This window comes from Myodes glareolus, chromosome 4 (assembly GCF_982192425.1).
Source record: "Myodes glareolus chromosome 4, mMyoGla1.1, whole genome shotgun sequence".
NCBI classification, from domain to species: Eukaryota; Metazoa; Chordata; class Mammalia; order Rodentia; family Cricetidae; genus Myodes; species Myodes glareolus.
Genome location: NC_142029.1, coordinates 103391735 through 103410809, shown reverse-complemented (window position 1 = coordinate 103410809; position 19075 = coordinate 103391735). Strand labels below are relative to the sequence as shown.

The 19075-nt window shown below is 40.3% G+C and overlaps 1 protein-coding gene across 3 annotated transcripts in view; it reads left to right on the top strand.

The window, feature by feature from the left end:
- The window catches only part of Bbs9 (Bardet-Biedl syndrome 9), a 405148-nt gene that overhangs the window by 186447 nt on the left and 199626 nt on the right, over positions 1 to 19075 (top strand). For all 3 annotated transcript variants that reach the window (XM_048446631.3, XM_048446632.3, XM_048446634.3), the window contains 3 exons: positions 2276 to 2416; positions 6082 to 6177; positions 13961 to 14133. In XM_048446631.3, the coding sequence (XP_048302588.3) occupies positions 2276 to 2416; positions 6082 to 6177; positions 13961 to 14133 (410 nt within the window). The remainder of the gene's footprint in view (positions 1 to 2275; positions 2417 to 6081; positions 6178 to 13960; positions 14134 to 19075) is intronic.

Below are 19075 nucleotides of genomic sequence, written 5' to 3'. Positions count from 1 at the left end.
CATCCTTAGCGATCAGGGAAATGCAAATCAAAACAACTTTGAGATACCATCTTACACCTGTCAGAATAGCTAAACTCAAAAACACCAATGATAGCCTATGCTGGAGAGGATGTGGAGTGAGGGGAACACTCATCCATTGCTGGTGGGAGTGCAAACTTGGGCAGCCACTGTGGAAATCAGTGTGGCGGTTTCTCAGGAAACTGGGAGTCAACCTCCCTCAGGACCCAGCAATTCCACTCTTGGGAATATACCCAAGTGATGACCTAACATACTACAAAAGTGTTTGTTCAACTATGTTCATAGCAGCACTATTTGTAATAGCCAGAACCTGGAAACAACCTAGGTGCCCCTCAATAGAAGAATGGTTCAAAAAGGTGTGGAACATATACACATTAGAGTTCTACTCAGCGGTAAAAAACAATGACATCTTGAATTTTGCATGCAAATGGATGGAAATAGAAAACACTTTACTGAGTGAGGTAACCCAGACCCAAAAAGAGGAATGTGGTATGTACTCACTCATAAGTGGATTCTTTAAGATTTTTATATAATGGATTTTGATGATATTCACTCCTGTCTTCCCTCCCCCGAGCCCCCAGGTTCACGTCTTCCTCCTCACTCCCCCTCTATTTGGTGTCTTCTTTTTTTAAAATCTCCATGCCCCAAATTTTTATTTTTTTTAAGGAAGACTGTGTCACAGCAGACATCCTGGTCCTTTGGCCCTCACAGTCTTCCCATTTCCTTTTCTGGAATGTTCCCCAAGCTGTAGGTGTAAGTATTGTATTGTTGATGTACTAACTGGGGACAGGCACCCTATTTTCAGTTGTTCTTTGCATTTGCACAACTTGTGGCTTTCTGTAGTGATCACTATCTGCCGGAAAAGGAAGCTCCACTGAGAGGCTGCGGGCTACACTTCCCTGTGCTCCACTGAGAGGCTGAGGGCTACATTTACTTGTTGATAAGTATTTGAAATGTAGTTAGAAATTACACTGGCTTAGAAAAATGGCAGCAGTAGGTTATCTTGCTCTTATGGCCTTCCCCGGCACAGGCCGTTGGTAGTAGCAGACATGAATTCTCAACTGAGCAGGCCTCAAGTCCACTTAGATGTCTGTTGGTTACTTCCGGGGTGGAAGCCACCACTATTGTTCCTTTTACACTATCTTCCTTTTCTGGTTATTTGTGTGTGTGTGTATGTGTGCGTGTGTGGTTTATAGACGTCACACCTCTGCAGAAATCTTGATTGCTGTTTTCTCTTGGCACCTTGCATTTCCCTGTGCCATACTGTAAGACCTAGTCCTCAGGTAGCTGGCTAGGTCAGTTCCAGCTTGACTCCTCCATATCCTTTCTCTGGGAGACAACCAAGGGCAATTGCAATAAACTATATGTTGCAGGGTTTCTTGAAACAGCTTGAAAGGTGTCCCATGTCAGGCTCTTGGATTTTTGAGAGACGGTCTGTGTTTGTATGTGGGCAGCATTATCATGACTGTGTAACTTTAGTTAAAAGTATGTTTGTCTACAAATACATTTATGGATATTATATGTCATTTTAATTGAGCACAAAGTATGATTTTCTATGGCTTTTTCAAGCACCCTTGGTATTATTTATCCCTCCTCTTTCCTCTTTCTATGTCGCCCCTCACATAGGTACGTCTTCCTCGCCTGGTTTTCCTAGTTTTCGTTTAATAGCAACCGTGTCATATGGGTCCCCCCAACTTTTTTTTTGTTTGGTTTCTTTGAGACAGGATTTCTCTGTGTAACAGCCCTGTTTGTCCTGGAACTCGCTCTTATAGACTAGACTGGTCTCGAACTCACAGAGATTCGCTTGTCTCTACCTCCGAAGTGCTGGGATTCAAGGCGTGCACGTCTACCACCCAGCCGTTTCCTGTTCTAGAACCTCTGCACCCCTCCATACTCTATGCTGTTATGCCCCCCATCTCCACCCCTGTATCTGCAGTTGCCTCAGGTCGTATACTCACATTGAAAGATTCAGAGCTAGGGTTGATAAATTAGAGAAAACCCTTTCTAGATTACCTCACTCAATATAATATTTTTTATTTGTTCTTTTACTTGCATTCTATCTTTCTCCCTTCATCTCTTTCATGCTAAAAATAATAATGAAATAAATCTGAATCCTAATAGCGCTTCCCAGTTACTTGATCTGAGCTAAATGGAGAGGCAGGCAGCAGACTTCCTAGTGCTTCTGCTCAGAACACACAGCGTCTCTTCCTAGATGTTTGTCATTCATTCATTTTTATTTTTATTTTTGTAATTTCAGGAATTCCTCGGGTTATCCAATGTAAATTTAGACTTCCTCTGAAACTCATTTGCCTACCAGGTCAGCCTTCAAAAACTGCAAGCCACAAGCTCACTATTGACACCAACAAGCCTCCTGTCAGCCTGCCCGGCCTCTTCCCAGGTGGGACTTGGGATGCACTCTGCAGGGAGCTTGGGAATGTTGGGGTTTCTGGAATACTCCAGCAGCAGGTGATAGAGGTGCTATCTGTACCTGTAGGGTGAGGACCCTCCCCTCTCATGTCCTGCTTAGGGGTGAGCAGCCTAGTGAGTGAGGTGATAAGGTACACCTTTTACATTTTATCAATATTTTTTATAATCTTTTTTCTTGCTTCAGTACAACACATGACTCTTTTCCAGGTTGGGATTTTTGGCTTGAAATACAGACATGTTCAGTGTTGCAGTCGGCCTTTGGATCTGTACTATTCTAACAATACTGCTCATCATACTGTCGCTTTTGAGGCTTGTCTTGTGGATGGCTGTTGTGTGTCCTGGTTGCTGAGTGGCCCTCGTGGCTTGCACACTGCTGAGTGTGTTGGGGCTTTCTTTGCATCTTAGAAGAGCTGCGGCTTTGGCATAGCTGGCACAGCATTGTAACCAGGGTTTGGAATAGACCGCTACCCACTTTCTGTTTTCTTAGAAATTTTTCAGACAATATATTTTGATCATCGTTTTACCTTCTCTCACTTTCTTCCTGATCTTCACCAACACCCAAACCATGCAACTTTACTTCCCCCATCCACAAAACTGCAAAAATGAAAATTGAACAAGCAAAAGATCAAACAAACAAACAAACAAAAATGTCAAAACAGAATGAACCCCCACCCCCACCCCAAAATCATAGAGTTTGTTTTGTGTTGCTCAGTTACTGACAGTGGGGACGCCCTGGAGTACATATAGTTCATATGCCCAGGGGCTTCCCTGTGTCAGCAGCTGCCAACTGCAAATAGCTTCTTGGTTGGGACAGGGAGCTCATGCCTTTTTCCCCCTCTCAGGGCTAGGACCCCTCTGGCTTGAGCCTGTGTGGCCCTGTGCACACAGTCACAGTCTCTGTGAGTTCACCTGGCCGTCAGTCCTGCTGTGTCTGGAAGACTCTTTCCTTGGAGTCATCCTAGACCTCTGGCTCTTACAGCCTCTCTGCCTTCTCTTCTGCTCTATCCGCTTTCTTAGGGATGGCATGGAATTCAAAGAAAAAAAACCCCTAAGAACTGAATAGCCTTTTAACGTACTTTATTAAAAGCTAGCTGTGTTTACTATAAGGTGTATCCTTACTCTTGTATTTGAGGTATAGGATATAGAATCCAGACTATTTCTCATAAAATTGAGATATTTGTAGTAAGCACCCCTTTGTGTTATTATATAAAATGCTTTTAACTTGTTACTCATTAAGAATAGGTCTTACTTATGATGGTCCTTATTTTGAGACAGGGTCTCACTGTGTAACTCTGCCTGTCCTGGAGCTCATTTTGTAGAGCAGGCTAGCCTTGAACTCAGAGCAGGCTAACCTTGAACTCTGCCATTGCTGCCTGAGTACTGGGATTAAAGATGTGCACCACCACACCCAGCCTGGACATAGGTTTTAAAGCCTTCATTTATGTATTTCCATGAGAAATAATCTCTAAAATGAAGTATTTTTTAAAACAATCATTCAAGTCTTAATTTTGAATGGAGTTTGTGTGTACATAGTGAGTAGTTATTTTTTAAATAGTTTCCTCCCTCTTCTCTTGCTTTCTCCCCACCTTCTCTTCCTTCTTCCCATCTCTTGTAACAATGTTAGACAGCACAAATGCATGAGGACCCACTCCCTTTGTAGCACCTTGCACACAGTATTTCTTTGGATTGCATAAACTGCCATGGCCACAGCTGGAGATTAGATGTTGATCGGTAGTAAATTTACTGATTCTGTTGATGATGTTTAAGTACTGGGTTCTGAGACGCTGACCTTTATTAGCATAAACAGAGCTCAACTGGAGATTGAAGAGAAATGTAGGCTGTTGACCAGGGAGTTTATCTTGGTAAAACAGACTATGTTTTTAAAAAGTGTGGGGACCCCACATTTCTACTGGTTTGGAGCCTTTGTTGATGCTGTAGGAGTATCATGGCTGTCAGCATTTTACTTGTTCTAGAAACAGCGCCCAGTGACAAAGTAAAAGTTATTTTCCCCAAGACATATACATGTAATATGTATTTCTATTAACTTAAATGCAATGTCCATGATGGAGCCCTCTAATTATTTAAAGTAATTCTCACATCATCTTCAGTGAATAAAGGTTCCTATATGTTGACATTAGATACAGTGACTATTTCAAATCTGAAAGAAATGGATTAATGAGCTTCATGCAAAAAAATAACTTTAAATCTCTATTTCTTCCTAATTGTCTATCTACTTTCTTGAAGAAATGTAGGGCACATGTGGAGTGATTTTTAGCTTTTATTACAAATAAATGAGAAGTTAAAAAAATAGATGAGTTCACACAAGGAACCAGCTAATAATTTACTATCCAGAAATGCATATGTTTGTTTCTGTACTTTCTCCTAATATTGCTAAAATAATTTTTGTAAGCATCTACCCCTCCCATAAAGGTTTTCTTTAACATTGTTTAGAAACATCTTTATAGACCATAAATATTTCCATTTGTGACTTTAATTCTTACATGGTGCTTTGTTATAAATGGACGTTATGAAATCATCTGACTCATATTCTAAATTTAAATATTTACATTGTAGCCTTGTGATAGGTTCCTTGCAAAAAACTATTTCAACTTTATGATCATTTCTTGGATTAAGATCTGAAAGTAGAACTGATAGGTTAAAGGTTAAGAATACATACATTAAAACCTTTTGAAATTTAGTGTAAAGTTAATTTCTTCAAGGACCAGAATTTGTTTTTTCTCAACTCAGTGAATATCGACATTCTCAGCCAATCAATTGCAGGTAAGGCAACTTACAGTGTTTGAAGGGTAGATGTATTAAGTGTGTTTCTACTTCATGGTATTTTAAATTTATGGTGGGATTATTGGAATCCAATCCCTTTATAATAAGGGAAGTGTCTATATTTAATATAAAGTGAATGCTGTTGATCCTCTAGGATATTCCTATAGGAATAATTTGTCTTTGTTTTATTTTAGTTTTGGTATCCATAGAAAGACTTTTCAAATATTGTGCATATGTGTATTTTAAATATTGATAATGTAAAACTAAGCTTCCTATTTTAAATATTAGTTTTTATTTTGTGATTATGTAGATGATTATTTTTCTCTTTTCTTTGTAGACTTTGCCAAGTTTTGCCACAATTATCTATTTTGACACTCCTGTATTTTTTTGTCTGTAGCTACTCTTGGTTTCAGCCTCTCTGCCTGCCTCTGTCTTTTGGAGAGTAGATTCTCTGCGTAGCCTAGGTTGGCCTCACAATTGAGTTATGCCTGCTCTGATGTGGGATGATTGACATGCACTGCTGTGTCCATCACAGTCTTCTGAGGTGGCTCAGATGTCTTTGTAGATGTCTGCAAATCGCAGATGCTGTCTGGAGTGACATTATTTCCCAGATTTAGTCTGTGCATGTTCAGCCTCACACCTGCACTCATCTATGAAAAAATAAGGAAAATGATATCATTCCAGAGTGTTATTATGAGGCAGAAATTTGAGCAATTGGAAGCTGCTGTGAAGATCAGCTAATATAGTTCATATGTGCATTTTAAATATTAATAATGTAAAACTAAGCTTCCTGTTTTAAATATTAGTCTTTATTTTGTGATTCATTGGGTGATTATTTTCCCCCTTTCTTTGCAGACTTTGCCAATCAATCAGATGATGATCAGGTGAATGTGATGGGTTTTCGTCTCCTAGGCGGCTCTCGAGTTACGCTTCTTGCTTCCAGAACTTCTCGTAAGTAGAACCGTGCTGTTCCTATTGCTGAAATCTTCAGCTTGGGGCACTGTATTGCACCAAGAACTGTGGAAAGGGTGCAGATGCTGTTAACTAGGTATGGACAGACAAGAGCCACGTGTGTAAAATATGAGAGTTGTGGAGACTAGATTGTGCTATGGACATATACCTTTAGTTTGGGGGATGAAGGTGGTTTGAAAGGAACTTCAAAAATTTATAATTGTTTTAAGATACACTTAAAGTGATCTGGGTTTCAAGAACTCTTAAAAACTAGAATTAGTTTTCTTTTTTGCATAGGTATGTATGTATTTATTTTTTTTAATGTTTTATGAGACAGGATCCCCCATATATAATTCAACCTGGGTTTGAACTTGTAACTTTTCTGACTCAGCCTCTCTCATGCTTACAGTTCAGGCATATTCTACTTTGGACAGCTTAAGAAGTCTATCTCTCTCTCTCTCTCTCTCTCTCTCTCTCTCTCTATCTATCTATCCTATCTATCTATCTATCTATCTATCTATCTATCTATCTATCTATCTATCTATCTATCTATCCGTTGTCTATCAATCAATATATCAATCATCTAATTAACCTATCATCATCTATCTCTATATCATGTACCAGCTATATCTATATTTATCTTTATATCCCTATTTGACATTTTCTTAGTTAGGGTTTCTATTACTGTGACTGAATGTAGTTTGGGAAGGAAAGGGTTTTTAACTCAGGTGGTACTCCATCTCTGAGGGCAGTAGGACAGGAATTCATGCCATGCTCCTGGAGGCCAAAACTGAAACAGAGGCTACAGAGGAGTGCTGCTTACTGACCTGCTCCTCATTGCTTGATCTGTTTGCTTTCAGATAATCAGGACCACCTGCCCAGAGGCAGCCCTGTCCCTCATGGGCTAGACCCTCCTAAGTCAATCATTAATCAAGAAAATGCCCTCAGATTTGCCTACAGACATCTGGATGAAGGCAGATGTTGAGGTTTCTTTCCTAGATAACTCTAGAACATGTTAAGCTGACAGCACACACACCAAAACCACTGACAGACATGAACATGAAATGAATGATTGTTTTCGGCTGAGACTAATATCAGATAGAAATCCAATAATTATATAGCCAAGATTGAATTCCAATTTAAATATACCTTATTAATTTAGTTGTTTTATATGAGTAAAATAGTTGAAACTAGTTGATTTAAAACTTATTTTGTGTTTACTATACTAATGGAATTAACTTTACTTTTGCTATATACTTTCATAGAAATAAACAAGCTAGTAATTTATGTTTCATTGGGATAAATTGTGTGTGTACATTAAAATAGCTTGAATACATGCCAGTTTTAAAAAAATCTGCAATGTTGTGGGTAGGGATGTGATTCAGTGGCAGAGTGCTTGCCTTGAGTTTGCAGTCCACTACTGCAAACTTTAAAAACCATCCTGTAGATCCAGGTGGTAGTGGCTCATGCCTTCAACCCCAGCACTCGGGAGGCAGAGGCAGGTGAATCTCTGTGAGTTCAAGGCCAGCCTGGTCTACAAAAACTGATTCCAGGACAGGCTCCAAAAGCTACAGAGAATCCCTGTCTCAAAACAAAACATAACAAACAAACAAAACAACCCCCCCCCCGTAATTTTAGCATTTGGCTTGCCCTTTGAACTGTCTACATCTGCAGTCATGTTGTCGTGTTTGGCAGTCTTGAATAACAGGATGAAGGAAATGAAGACATTTTCTTTGAAACTGAAGATTGTTAGTAGGAACATATTTCCTGCTATTGGAACTGACAAAATTTCTATAGCTAAGATCATATAAGCTTCTAGGATATACAGATTGCTGTGTAAAACCTGAATGCAGGTAGATATTCTAGAGTAAAGCACACAAAAAATAAATAAAAGTTACTTTGAAAAAAGAGAAGAAAACTCCATGCTTTCTATGGTCTTTTTTGATGAGTCATGACTACAGTCATTACATTGGCAATCACAAAGGATATTTCTAAGATGAGGTTTTGATGTGTCATGACTACAGTCATTACATTGGCAATCACATAGGATATTTCTAAGATGAGGTCTGAACTTTGGCAAATTTCTAGTGCCCTGGCCATTCTGCTAAGTCTAGGCACGTGGTCCTGTTATGCTGTGCTTGGCTTCACTCTTCATTCGGATGTTGGAATCATTTTGGTGCATTTTCCTATTTAATTTATCAGACTAAAAAAGTGTCATCAATCTTTCTTTTGTAAACTGTAGAAATTCTGATTTGAGTTAATGGTGCTTGACTACTTTGAAGATTAATTTTTTTACTTATATGTGTATCAGTATTTGCCTACACACACCCATACATATATACATATGTACACATATACACATGTGTGTGTACCATGCACATGCCTCATGCCACAGAGGCCAGAAGAGGGTCCCCTGGATCTGAAGTTGCAGATTGTTTTGAGCTGTGTGTGGGTACAAGGAACCGAACCGATGTCCTCTGCAAGAGTAGTAAGTGATCTTAGTGGCCGAGCCATTGCTCCAGCCCCCGTTGCTTGTCTTTATAGTTACTCTTCAGTTGAAGCCATTTAAAGAGCAAACTTTATGTTTCTGTGTCACTGAACATATTTATATCCTACGGCGTCTGTAGCTGTTCTATTCAGACAAGGCTCTTGGAGCACTGTGTTACCCTCCTCTTCTTTACCCTTCACCAACACCAGAGATATAGCCGCCTGCTCACATCTCTGCTCGTGGTCCTACCTTGACGGAACACAGGAAGGCAGTGTTCGACAGGAAAGCTAGGAGTGCACGGATTGAAACCTGAAGACCAGCTGCTCCACTTCTGTGCTGGTTCCTCGACTTTAAAGATGTGGGTTCCTGTCTAGGAGAGGACTCTGTGATGAAGATGACCTCAGAAGTCAGACTTAGAGTCAAGGGAGCCGTTGCTTCCCTCTTTGCACTCTTGGTGCACTGGTCCCCTTGTGCCTGACTCATGTTTGGGATTTTAGTTTTTGTAAAAAGCACACAGTGGTCATTCATACAAAGAAATCTGAGTCAGACTGTGATGGCGCACACCTTTAACCCCAGCCCTTGGAAGGCAGAAGCTGGTGGATCTCTGAGTTCGAGGCCAGCCTGATCTACTAGAACTAGTTACAGGACAGACCCCAAAGCTACAGAGAAACCCTGTCTCAAAAAGGAAGAAAGAAATCTGGATTGCCAGGTTTCCACCACATGGAAGGGCGCAGTGTCTCTTCTCTGCACATGACCCTCATGCTGTGTGGAATTGTCTTTAGCTCGTGACTGATATTTGCTGTAGAGGGACCCTTATTCACTTCCTTTAGAAACGTGCTTGACAGTCATGCATGCTATATGGCACTTTTATTTTTTCTTTCTGTCGGGTGAGTCCAGGGCCTTGTACACACCAAGTTCTTGCTTCCCCTCTGAGGTGCACCCCCAGACCCAGGGATACTTTTGTAACTCCTGTAGCAGGAAGGATTGGGCAAGGCCAAACTCTCTGGTCGATGGGAAGGTATGGGAGCCTTGATGTTATCTATATTTTGAAAATAAAAATAGCATGACATTGGTGTCTTGCAGGATAAGAAACTCTGGAAGAAATAGGCAGTGCCAAGTTTCCACAGGAAGTTCAGATCTTGTATTTTAGAGAGGAACCTGTCATATGTTAGGCTTTCCCTGACAGTGATTTGTTTAGTATAGCCAAGCATTTAAAGCAGCTCTTGGATTTTCAAATGGAGAATTTCAGATAAAATATGTTTATAAGAGTGATTGTAGACTGGAGCTGTCAGATCCGCGCTGACAATGAGAGATGCAAAGATTATAGAGAATTGCTATGTTGAGAAACTAATGGGGCCATGGACCAGAACTTGTGCTAAGGGTGTAGTAGGAGCAGCAAGGGGTGACACAAGCAGAGGTGACAGCCTGAGAGCAGGCTCAGTGCTCACGGCAAAGTCTGCGCAGATCGCATACTGCTTTTTCCCTTTTTCCATACCTGCGTGTGGTGTGCATATGTGTGTATGAGTGTTCGCCTTTGCATGTGTGTGTGCATACACATGTGGATGAGGAAGCTCAAGGTTGATATTATTAATCTTAATTGCTCCTGCACCTTATTCTTGGAGGCAGGGACCCCAATCTAACATGGAACTTCCCTGCACAGTCTGCTGCTCAGCTTGCTCCAGGAGGCCGTCTCTGCTCTGGGCTGCCACGCCTCCTTGGCATTAACTTGGGTTCTGGGGATTTGGACTCCGTTTCTCTTGCTTGCACTATGAGCACGTTAACTGCCAAGCATCTATCTCCTCAGCCCTAGACTACGTTTTCCTCTACGGAGAGGCCTGCAAGGCAAGGTGTAGTCTTCGGGGAATGGTGACTAAGCCGGAGAGACAGTCAGTGGAGACAGAAATGAAGTTCCAAATGTGAGGATACTAGGAAGGCCTGATTGAGAGAAAAAGACCCACATCTGGGTGCATCTTGGTGAAATTTTAGAGCACTACAGACCAAGAATATATCATATGGGTTTTAAAAGGAAAAACAAGCTATTGATAAGAAATAAATCAGGATGATGTACTCTTTCAACAAAATTTCTCGTTTTCCAGATATGGTGACACATGGCTATAATATCAGTTACTCAAGAGGTGTCATCAGGAGTTTCATGAGTTTAAGGCCACTCTGGGTCACCTAGCAAGACCTTGTGTCAAAACAAACAAGCAAACAAACAAACACCAGCCAACCAACCGACTGACCAACCACAGCCAACCAAGTTTCCAACAAAAACAGCTTCAGTTAGTGTTGGACAGTGAAAACCTTTGCTCCAAGATGCAAGGAGGATGTGTCTCAGTTTGGGTTTCTGTTTCCTGCTAAGCTGGTAGTGAACAAAGAATGCTAAGTAGACCCACTCTCTTTTGTACAGATTCAAGCAGGTGTGTAAGGATGGAAAGGGGGAACTAATACACACCAGGCTTTCCTGTGCTCTGCTCGATTCGAACAGGCCGGAGGGAACAAATGAAATAAAATCAAGTTGGAAGGTCCTGTGCTTACCCACTTTAATTTTCCTAGTAGAGGAGTTGTTGACCCATCGGCAAAGATGAGTTGAGCCTTGAAAGTGTCTTTCTTTTCGCTTTGCAGAAGAAAGCACGTGTGAACTTGCTAATTAAAGTGTGTTGAGTGCAAGGGGTGTGTGATTCTTGTCTCATTCATTCTTGGCAGAGTAGGTCTTTTATATCTATCATTCAGGGTATTGTTATATACAAGGCTAGCACATCCCTTGCAGAACCCATGGATTACATACGAGAGGCAAATGGGCAAGGAGAGTCAGTACTCAAACATTGGTACGCTGGCAATAGGAATAGAAGCTGTAGAGATATTGTGAGGATCTTGAGAAACAAGCATGAGAAGTGGGTAAAGGTCAGTGCAGGAAGTAACAAAGATTGGTCAAAGTTGGTGGATGTGTACGGGTTTTAGACATATGAATTCTCTGGAGTGCCTGGACCATCACACTGTAGAGGCTCTGTGATATGAGGCCCAGCATTGTAGTTACAATTAATGATAATATTAGTCAAATCTGAAGTAATTTGATTTGATATTTTTCTTATACCCGGTGAGCAGTGTAAAGGGATGGTGATTTATCAGTAAGTATTTAGCAATTTCTTCACTATGGGACAATTTGTTTATAATGCAAATCTAGCTTTCAAAAGGCATTTTGAAAAGTAAGTGTAGTTGTACCTCCGTAGATTCTAGTATTGAAGACGTTATATATTTTTATTTTAAACTTGTATCTACAGAAATTGTTTATAGCATTCCTTCCAAGTTCATGTCTAAAAGCATTCATTTGCTTTATCCTCTTAAAAAGTTTTCCTATGATATGATTATATGCATGCATTGTTTATGATTTAATATAAACTGTACTTGTTTTGGGAAGTTCAGATGATCTGTCTTGAATGGGGTCTGATGTGGTATTCTGTAGTCTGCTTAATTGAATACACCATTTTCTCCACTGTTTGGTGGAGTGGGGTCTGAGTGTCGGACTTCATTTTATTTGGAAGCTGAGTGGTTCTTTCCACTGAGTGCTGTCACAGAACACAAAAGAAAAGGAGATGAACAAATTCAATGTTCACTTTGGCAACTCTTTTGATTATTAGTATTTTAAGGCACATTTTAAAAACTCTAGATCTTTTATCATAGATTATAAATAGAAAGCTGCATTTCTCTATTCCATAAAATATATGATGTGGAAAGTCTCTATGTGAAATGCTCTGTTCTTGGATTATGAACACTAAGGAGATGGTTTTGACTTGTGGGCATCTGAATTATTGTTTCTTTTTAAATTTTGCTAGTTTGGAAAAAAAATCAAGTTAAGAATATTATTTTTTGGGTTGGAGAGATGGCTCTTTCAGAGGTCCTGAGTTCAATTCCCAGCAACCACAAGATGGCTCATAACCATCTATAATGAGATATGGTACCCTCTTCTGGCATGCATAGATAAATGTATATAGTACACTGTATACATAATAAATAAATCAATCTTTTTTTTAAAAAAAAAGAATATTATTTTTCTTTCTGTACCCCAATGCTATGTTTTTGTTGCAGAATGGTTTATTTTTTCTCCTGACTATGCTGGTACATGGAAGGGAAACAGTAACTCTAAGAGATAACTATAAAGTCACATATAAAACATGCCTAAGTGTTTCACTTTTATATCTCTGTTGCTTTTCTAAATTTACTATGTAGCTCAGGCTAGCTTTGAATAACCAGCCTCAGCTTTCTGAGTGCTGGGTCTCCATACCCAGCCTAACATTGAAGCATTTTACCAAGCCTTGTGGATCTGTTCATGAGCTTGTCCCTAGTGACTCAGACATATAATCCCAGGTAGCTGGGGTCCTGAGGCAAGAGGATCAGGAGTTTAAAACTAGCTTAGGTTATAGAGTTGTTCAAGGTCAGCTAGGAAACTTAGTACGACTCTGTCTCAAAAATAAAAAGTGCACAACATTTGTTGTATGATAGATGAGATCGAGCTATGATCTGAAGAACAGGCAAATTGAAATAGGTATGAAGAATGTATGCGGTATGAACTCAGGCTGTCACGTTTAATGCGCTTCCTGCTCCTTGGTTGACTGGGATTCTGTGTGCTTTGTTCTCGTTGTTATAACAAGAAACTGCCACACCACAGCATTTGGCACCTAGCTGCTGCCCATCCACAGCCGATCTTACATCATCATCACTGTCACTGGCATAGGAATCACAGCCTTCATGATTAGAGAATACACAGATCTTTTGGTGCTCACGTTTCAGGGAATAGAGGGAAGCAGGATTTTCTTTTCAATTTAGGGACGTGTCAAGCTTAAGCGCCCTTCAAAATAAAAAAAAAACGACTAGATAAACAGAACACTTTGATCATAATTGCAGTGATTTGTGTAGCGTACATTTTATCTCACACCAGTATCAGAAGTAGACCAGTACCACTGTACTGTCCTTTTTCCGTTACTGTCAAGTCAAATGTGCCACAGCTGGGCTGCTCAGGCCTATTAACTGTTGGACGCACGGTGAGAAGGACTGCACTCAGCCACTCTCTGGCCCTCTTCCCTGGAAGGGCATCTGAAATGGTTCTATGGTTGATGCAGAAAATAGCAACATGGCAGCAGACATGTATTTTAGGACACCATCAGAAATCATATATACATTACAAAAAAGAAACATTACCTTTTAGTTGGTGTTCACATCAAGGTTGCTTGATAGCTTTCTGTTTTGTTAATAACCATGTGTAATGAGCTCGTTTCCATTGTTATTTTTGTCTCTTAGAACGATACCGCATTCAGAGCGAACAATTTGAAGACCTTTGGCTCATAACAAATGAACTTATCCTCCGTCTTCAGGAATATTTTGAAAAACAGGGAATCAAAGATTTTGCATGTTCTTTTTCTGGATGTATACCCCTTCAAGAATATTTTGAGTTGATTGATCATCATTTTGAGGTATGCTACTAAACCAAATAAGCTTTACTTTGAAAATCAAAGAGAAAGAGGTAGTGCAGAGTGCAAATTCTGGGTGCATGCTGGTAGGCCCAGGCTCTGGGTTCTTCTGCGCCTGGTGGACTTTGCCCAGTTACTGGTCAGTTGCAGACATTACAGAGTCGCAGACTGGAGCTAAGCTGTGGTCACCTTCAAACAGAGCTTGTTTAATTCTCCCACATGTACACTTAACCCTTGACCCCAACAACCCAGTGCTAAAACTAGTTGAGCCCATCATCAGCCATTTGGCTAAGGGGTGTGATTATAAAGTGATTTTTCTCTTTTTCATCTATAATTAGCACCACAGCGCTTCTGCATTGGAATGATGATTAACTACATAAAATGCTCTTGTGTTCCCGGCATAATGGGTGTTTAGTAGACGTCAAATCATGAAATGTATGAATCTATGAGTTGCTCTGAATGTTCTTTCTCATATGGTGGGTCCTCTTTGGTATCTAAGAGTGTCATTTCTATATTTTTTGAAGATTGGTTTAATGTTTGGAAAGAGTTATATTTTCTGAATGGATTGGATAGTGGCTATCATTTTCTTAAATGTTGTATGCATTAAATTCACCAGGTACATGTGCTGAACAGAGTCTGCGAACAGATTCTATAGGGAATCAAAGAAGGAATTTTGAAAGAATTTTGAATATCTAGCATTAGTTACTAGAGTTATCACTTATTATTTTTAAAAGGTTTATTATTTATTTTTATTTTATGTGTATTTATGTGATCCTTAGTGTATGTCTAAATGTATCACATACATGCAGTTATCCTAAGAGGCCAGAAGAGGGTGCCAGGTTCCCTGGAACTGGAGTTGCAGGCTGTTGTGAGCATTGGTCCTGGGTCCTCTGTGAGAGGCTTTGAGCCATCTCTCACACCCCTCAAGTGATCATTCTTAAAGGGGTCAGTAGTTTTTCAGTCATTCTTAAGGCTCATATCAGGTGTCTTCTCTACCATTTTTTATTTTTTGAGAGGGTGTCTCGCGCCTTTTCAGCTGGGCTCCAGGTTTTGCGTGTCTCTATCCCACCCCCAGCCCTCACTCCAGGCTTTTTGACTTTTATATGGAGATCTGAACTCAGGCCCTCAGTCCTCCAGAGCCAGCACTTTACCCGCTGGCTGTCTTCCCACCCCAGCTGATAGCTATTTTCTGGGTTAGTATGTATTTGACTCAATTGTGGGATCAAACTTGACAGTTTGGGAGAGTGTATCAAGGTATTTTTAATGTGGACATTTTGAATTTTAATATTTCAGTAGAAGAATTATGGATGCACTTGCACATCACATACGTGAAACTTTTCTCTCTTGTGGAGTGTTGAGGAGTGGAACCAGGGCCCTGCACGTGGTGAGCGAGTGGCTTTCCACTGAGCCGCATCCCTGCCCCCCACACTGTTATCTGCAGTCTGATTTCTACACGAGATTTGCGGAGTGGGCATGCTGCCTCACAGCTGTTATGTCAAAGAACTGGGATGAGATCATTTTCATTCTTTTAGGATATATTTCAAGAAATTCTAGCTTGACTATACTGGTCTTAGAGGCCAGAGTTTTATGAAACAGAGTCCACAGAGAGACAATAAATGTTCATAATAGTTATAATAGCGATTACTGTATCCTTGGCTAATAGGTTTGCCATACACTTGTATCCCCGATTCCCTGGGTAGGCACTTCCCAGTATTTCCCTCTCCGGCTCTTTCCTTTGACTTGTTGCACACACAGGGGTTTTGAGTTGTCTTCTTTGCTCACTGTTGCCATTGTCTGTTTTCAGCTGTGAATAATTTCTTAGACTTTTAATCAAGATAGCCTTTAGAATTTGTGTTGCTTTGTGTAAGCAAGGAAGAAATTTCCTTCGGTTTTATTCATTGTGATTCTTGGTATCTGAAACAGTTTTTGGCCTCATGATCGATGAATATTTGCTAAAATGTTGCTATTATTATTATTAATATTGTTATTGTTGCGTGTGATGTACAGGTGGAAGTGTGGGTACTTTAGGAGTCAGAGCTGGCTTTCAGCGGTTGGCTCACTCCTTCACCGTGGGCTGTGAGGCCAGGTTGGCAGCAAGCACTTTATCTCAGAGCCATCCTGCCAGCTCCTAACCCCTAAATTAGGAAATTCTGATACTGCAAACCACCTTGCTCCTGGTACGTGTTACACGCTGAGCTTGCAGCCTTGTCGAAAGCTGCGTATTGAAGAAGTCTTTTTAGTGTCTTGTGTTTTCATAGACTCAGTGACTATTAGGGAAGCAGATTTCGGGCTGGTGAGTTATAGTTGGTCTGCCCTTTTTCGTAGAAGAGTGTCTCCTGTGTCCCAGGGTGACTACAGAGCCCATACAGCTCAGGATAAATATGACTTAGAACCTCTGATGCCCCTGCCTTCCCCTCCTCAGTGCCAGGATTACAGGTTGAGCACTGCCATGTTGGAGCACACAGTACAAGGGGTTGGACCTGGGCTTCCAACATGCCTGGAAAGGCCTCTGACAGCTGAGCTACATTTTCAGCCCCCTTTATTCATTTAAAAATTTAGTGTTCATCGGTGGATGAATGGGTGATTTGGTATTTATATAAAGTAGTGAGTTACTCAGCAATAAAGATGAACAAAATTATATCATTTGTAGGAGGATGGGTGGAAATGAAGATTGTATGTTAAGTGAAGCAAACTGGACTCAGAAAGAAATTGTTTCTTGTCTTATTCAGAATCTATATTTAAAAACTAAGCCTGAGAGTATCTGGGAAAATGGGAACTAGAAAGTGTAGGCAGAGGCTGCTTATTTGTTTCCCGGCCATCCAGACCTAAAATAATCACACAGAAACTATATTAATTGTAATATTGTTTGGCCATTAGCTTACATCTAGCTAGTTCTTACATCTTAAATCAACCCATTTCTATTTAATTTTATTTTTTTACCACGAGACTCGTGGTTTACCCATAAAGTTCCCGGGTGTCTGTCTTCTTTGGTGGCTACCTGGCATCTCTCTGACTCTGCCTTCTTTCTCCCAGTATTCAGTTTAGTTTCCCCATGTAGCTCTATTCTGCCCTATCACAGGCCAGAGCAGCTTCTTTATTAACCTCTTCACAGCATACAGAGGGGAATCCCACATCCAGAAAGTGTATAGAGGGATGGAAATGGAGTTAATCTGAGTAGATTATACATTATGTATATAGGAAATTGTCAGCGAAACCTACAATTAATATATCTAAACTGGATTTTGATGGTTATGTAAACAGTCTATATAAATATGTTTTATAATCTTATTTTGTAATGCAGGTGCTTCATAATTCTCTTATTTTACTTTATTTATTTATTTATTAAAAATTTCCACCTCCTCCCATCCTCCCATTTCCCTCCCACTCCTCCTTCTTCTCCTCCCCCTCGCTCTCCAGTCCTAAGAGAAGTCAGGGTGCCCTGCCCTATGGGAAGTCCAAGGCCCTCCCCCCTCCATCCAGGTCTAAGAAGGTGTGCATCCAAACAGACTAGGTTCCCAAAAAACCAGTACATGCAGTAGAATCAAAATCCAGTGTCATTATCATTGGCTTCTCAGTCAGCCCTCATTGTCAGCCACATTCAGAGAGTCTCTGATCACATGCTTGTTCAGTCCCTGTCCAGCTGACTTTGGTGAGCTCTCATTAGATCAGTCCCACCGTCTCAGTGGGTGGACACATCCCTCGTGGTCCTGACTTCCTTGCTCTTGTTCTCTGTCCTTCTGCTCTTCATCTGGGCCTTGGGAGCTCAGTCCAGTGCTCCAATGTGGGTCTCTGTCTTTATCTCCATCCATCGCCAGATGAAGGTTCTATGGTGATATGCAAGATATTCATCAGTGTGGCTATAGGATAAGGCCAGTTCAGGCGCCCTCTCCTCTGCTGCCCACGGACCTAGCTGGGGAAATCCTGTTGAACACCTGGCAACCCTTCTAGAGCCAAATCTCTTGACAACCCTAAAATGGCTCTCTTAGTTAAGATATCTTCTTCCCTGCTTCCATATCTACCCTTCCTCCATCTCAACCATCCCATTCCCCCAAACTCTCCCCAATCCTCCCCTTCTCCCTTCTCTCTCCCCATCTCCCCTTCCCCCAACCCTAGTTCTTAATAGCCTTTATTATAAATGAATTATATGCATATTTTTTGCTTTATTTATTTGAATGAAGTAGTATAATAATGAAGTTATAGTAATTAAATTTTATATTTCATGAATTATATCTTTTGCAGTGCAGTTTGTGTATTTTTGTTTGTCTATTTTTGATTTTTTGAGACAAGAGTTTCTTGGTGTACCTCTGGCTATCCTGGAACTCACTATGTAGATCAGGCTGGCTTAAAACTCACAGAGATCCAGCATTCATTTTGTTATTTTTTGTACTGCCTATCCTTTTATTTTTTTATTTTTGAGATTATAATTAGATTACATTTCTCCTTTTCCTTCTTCCAAACTTTCTCATATACTTCTCCACACTTTTTTTCAAATTCAGAACCTCTTTTTAAATAACCAATTGTTATTATACACATATAAATAGATGTATATACATATATGTTTCTAAATATAACCTGTTAACTCTATTTTATTTATTTTTGCATCAATATTCATGAGTGAAATTGCTGTATAATTCTCTTTCTTTATTGTGGTTTGGGTGTCAGAGTGACTGTGGCCTCATAGAAAGAATTTGGCAATGTTCCTTCTGTTTCTATTTTGAGGACTAATTTGAGGAGTATTGGTTCTTCTTTGAAAGTGTAGTAGAATGCTGCATTAAAGCCATCTGGCCTTGGCCTTTCTTTCTTTGGGAGACTTTTAATGACTGCTTCTTTTTCATTAGGGGTTATCTGTCTACTTAAATTGTTTGTATAGTCTTGATTTAACTTTGGTAAGTTGTACATACTGAGAAAATTACCCATTTCTTTTAGATTTTCCAATTTAATGGAG